General features: G+C 67.8%; 2 protein-coding genes across 2 annotated transcripts in view; one reads left to right on the forward strand and one right to left on the reverse strand.

Annotated features, from left to right (window-relative positions):
* Nucleotides 1-714, forward strand: part of MNEG_2243 (hypothetical protein) — a gene marked incomplete at both ends in the record, with an annotated part of 2,358 nt that extends 1,644 nt beyond the window's left edge. Inside the window, 2 exons of the mRNA XM_014049276.1 lie at nt 23-146; nt 445-714. Coding sequence (XP_013904730.1) covers nt 23-146; nt 445-714 — 394 coding nt within the window. The remainder of the gene's footprint in view (nt 1-22; nt 147-444) is intronic.
* A 1,186-nt stretch (nt 715-1,900) lies between these two features.
* MNEG_2244 (hypothetical protein) overlaps nt 1,901-3,989 on the reverse strand; it is a gene marked incomplete at both ends in the record, with an annotated part of 5,928 nt that continues 3,839 nt past the window's right edge. The window contains 4 exons of the mRNA XM_014049277.1: nt 1,901-2,191; nt 2,433-2,494; nt 2,643-2,970; nt 3,322-3,437. Of these exons, the coding sequence (XP_013904731.1) occupies nt 1,901-2,191; nt 2,433-2,494; nt 2,643-2,970; nt 3,322-3,437 (797 nt within the window). The remainder of the gene's footprint in view (nt 2,192-2,432; nt 2,495-2,642; nt 2,971-3,321; nt 3,438-3,989) is intronic.

Consider the following 3,989-nt stretch of genomic DNA (forward strand, 5'->3'; position numbering starts at 1 on the left):
GCCCCGCCCCGCGCGCCCGCAGCAGCGGCAGGGTGGACGCGCTTCTGGCGGCCCTGCCCGCGGCCAACGCCAACGTGCTGCGGCTGCTGCTGGAGGTGGCCTATTATGTGAATGGCAACGCGGCCGACACCGAGATGGACTCGCTGGTGAGCGGGGGCCCACCAGGGCGGCGGCCGGTGTGGGGGAATACTCATAATCTCCGTCACGACGGCTCGCCGTGGCCGTTTGCGAATGTGGAACGCCAGGTGTTGTTCTGCCAAGGCAGACAGCAGCAGAGGCGGCGGTGTCAGCACAGAAGCATCAAAGGGGGCAGGAGGCTGGTTCGCACCTCTCCATGCATTGCCCCGGCCTCTGGCCAGCCGCGCCCCAGCTTCCTGCCCGCCCAGCCGCGCGCCGGCGCGCCTGGAGGGACACACCCCGTCTTTCTCCGCGCCGCCCGCGCAGGCGCTGGCCCAGGCGCTTGCGCCCTGCGTCGCCTGGCTGCCCCCGGCCTTGAAGCCCGCCAGGCCTGTGGCTGCCAGCGGCGACGGCGCCGACGCACAAGAGCCCGCCTCCGCCGCCAACGCGGATGTGCCCGCAACGGCGACCGGCGGCGCGGCGGTGGCCGCGGCGGAGGGCGCCCAGAAGATCGTGCCGCTGGAAGGCGATGAGGCGCAGGCTGTCGTCCTCGTGCTGGAGAGCCTGATCAACCGCTACGCCCACATCTTCGGGTGAAGCAGCTGCCTGGTAGCTGCGCAGGTCACTTTTTTTTGGCAGGGGCCTGCTATTGCAGTGGGGACGTCACGTTTGGAATGCTCGGGGGAGGGGGGAGGCGCGACCTGAAAGCAAATTCGGGCGCCGGCCAGAGGCAGGCATTGAATCCGCGCCGCCAGCGCGAGCTGGTGTGTTTTCTATCATACTCGAGGTACGATTCGGGCCAAGAAGGGATTGCGAGTTGCAGCGCCCAACTGCCCCGCCTGATTTTGGGCGGCGGCCACGCGTGCTGTTCCGAAGCTCGAGCATTGCCCTTTGTCATCATCAAACCTTGGATTGCGGGGCTGTCCCCGCTGTTGCCACCTGCATTTTCTCAATTCATGGGGGAGGAACCGGCGCCGCCTAAGAAGGCGTCGGCGCAGGTTGCTGCAGCTGCATTGAGTGCTGGGGCTTCGAATTCCAGAAAGGGCTTTCGCAGTGAAAGTGGTGTCCACCGTCGACTAGCATCGTTGGCTCGAGAGCCCTCCTGTCTCCTCGTACTGGCACCAGCCGCCTGAAGAGCGCGCGTCTGAACCCCTGGGACGCTCTGTCAATCTCACAGCCATCGCATGGCCGTCCTGGCCGATAGTCAGCGTGGTTACACAATCAACGGCTCAAACATCTCACACATCGAAGCGTGTAACGCACGCACGCCGCGCGACCAGTAACTGCGCACACACGCTTTTGTACAGGTTTGACTTGCTGTTGACTTGGGAACCCCCAGCTTGCTACCGCGAGCAAAATGCAGTTCTTGCTACCCATGACCTACACGCAGCCTGGCGGTGCGCCCCACAAAGGTTGCTCCGCCACTGTTTCAAAGCCACCGGCTGCTCGCAATCACCTCCGGCAGAACATTCGATGCTGCGTCACACCGGCCAGCAGCACGATCGCCGCGATGCCATCAAATTCCATCACTGGGGCAGCCTCTTGACACCAGCTAACCCGCAGAGAGGCACCCTCCCATGCAGACTTGAGCCACCCATGCGTCGTCCCCCCTGGTCGTCCCCCCTCCCAATAGCCAGCCCCAAAAACGGCCCAAGCAGCCACACCCCTCTGCCCCGGTCAAGCAGCCGGCGCTGACAAGGACGGCAGCCCCCAACCGGCCGCTCTTTCGACTTCCAAGCCCCCGGGCCCATCAAGCGGCCCCACGCCTCTCCCTCTCTCGATCTCACGCTCCCTCCTGCAGCCCCGCGCCCTCCTCTGCGTCTCGGATCGCCTGCAGCAGGCTGGAGGCCACCGTGCTGAACGCGACCCTCTGCTCCGCGGCGGGGTACCCCAGGCCGCCAGAGTAGCGCCCAGGCGCGGGGCACAGCTCCCTGAACAGCTCCGCGACCTCGTCGTCGCTCATGGCCCCCGGGTTGAGGCGGCGGCAGAAGCGGCGGAACTGCTGCGAGGTGAGGGCGCCGGTGCCGGAGCGGTCGACGGCGCGGAAGTGGGTGACAACGGCCTCCAGGGACGCCTGGGGGCGGGCGGGCGCGTGCGGGGGGCGGCGTGGTTGGGCAGCGCGGTGCTAGGCGCGAGTAAGGGGGAGGCAGGCACAGGACTTCAGGAAAACAAGGCATCACAACGCAATGAAGTGGTTCAGTCAGATGCTCTTTTAGGCCAAGGAATGATGCATCAAAAGCAAGCGGTGCTGCTGCGGCATTATGTCAATCGCCACAAACGGCAGGAGCCGTGTGAGGCAATGCTCGCGGCCCCACCTCGTGCTGTCGCAGCTCCCAAGCAAGCAGCGCGTTGCAGAGCGAGAGCGGCGTGTGGCAGCCTGTGCAGGGCGGCGGAAGAGGCGGGTCAGCGCTGCCCTCGCACCAACTGCCACAGAACGCACGCCTCAGATCGCCGTCCACCCAGCATGCCTCATGCCTGCTCGGGTTCGTGACCGGTGACGCCCCTAGGAGCACCGCACCACCTACCTCCGGGGCAGTGGCTCGCCGCCCACCGCTGCACCGCCGCCGCCGCGCCCTGCGCCTCGTCGCGCCCCCGGCCGGCGCACCACCCCTCCAGCACCCGCGCCACCTCGTCCGCAGCCAGCGGCTCGAGCAGCCGCCGCTGCAGCGCCGCCTGTGGCGCGGCCGCTGCGCCTCCACCACCACCGCCGCCGCCGCCGCTGCTGCTGCCGCTGGACGGCGTCACGGGCGTGCCGGATGGCAGGCACAGGGCGGCGGCAGCCACGCGCATGAAGCGCTGGCGGTGGCGCTGCTGCTCCTGGTGGAACTCCTCCTCCACCTCGTTTGACAGCACCTTGGAAGTCGGGCGGGTGGTGGGGTTTGGGGCACATGCGCGTGGGTCAAGGGTCCAGGAGGGGGTAGGTGGGGCTCAGGATGTTTGGGGCGAGTATGTAACGAAGAGCATGCAAGGGGGGAAGGGAAGTGCATCGAGGTAGTTGTGGATGGGCGTGGACGGTGAGTGCAGGTACGATCCAAGATACCATACAGAGTTGACGTAGGCTGTGGAAGAGGGCGGTGCGCTTGGCACGCCCTGCAAGAGCTGGGGCCAACACCAAGCGCGCGCAGGCAGGACAACAGTTTGCTGCTTGGCCCGCGCCGGCGCCGGCGCCGGCGCCCGTGCCGCCGAATGCAAAAGAGCGCGCACCTTTGCAAAGAGCGCGACGTCGGGCTGCGTCGCCACGTGGCAGGTGACGGCGCGGATGATGGCAGCCATCGCGCGGTCGGCCGTCTCGACGCTCGAGGTCTTGCGCAGAACATAGGCTGGGCAGGATGGAAAAAAAGCGCGGCGAGGGTCCCCGGGGAGGGGAGGGGGGACGCGTGGGTGGGTGACGGGCCGGGCGCGGCGGCGGGCGATGAAGGGAGCGCTGGATGCCGGGCGGGGCGCGGGGCGCCGCGCCGCTTTTTGCGGAGGGCGTCAAGCCGGATTGCCTCGCATCTGTACAAGCGGGCGCCGCGGCACGCCGCGTTGCGCTCACTGTCGAGATGCTGGGCCATCGTCTGGACGGGGCGCCGGTTGTCGACACACCTGCGGGGCGAGCGGTCGGCGACGGTCGGCCCTTTCCAACGGACAGGGCGCTGCACGCCGCGCGCGGCGCAGGCGATGCAGGACGCTCGCTGCCCCTCATGCGCACGCAATCACCTACTGCACACTCTGAAACCGCGCCAGGCGCGTCTGGAGGGACACTAACAGCCCCAAGCCCGCCAGCTCACTTTGCGTTGGCCTGCAGCTTGGTGTCAAACACATCCTGCACGACAGCCTGCAGCTCCGCCAGGCTCAGCACGCCCTCCGGCGTCGCCGCCGCCGCGCGCACC

This window comes from Monoraphidium neglectum (genome assembly GCF_000611645.1).
Source record: "Monoraphidium neglectum strain SAG 48.87 unplaced genomic scaffold scaffold00247, whole genome shotgun sequence".
In the NCBI taxonomy this organism is placed as follows: Eukaryota; Viridiplantae; Chlorophyta; class Chlorophyceae; order Sphaeropleales; family Selenastraceae; genus Monoraphidium; species Monoraphidium neglectum.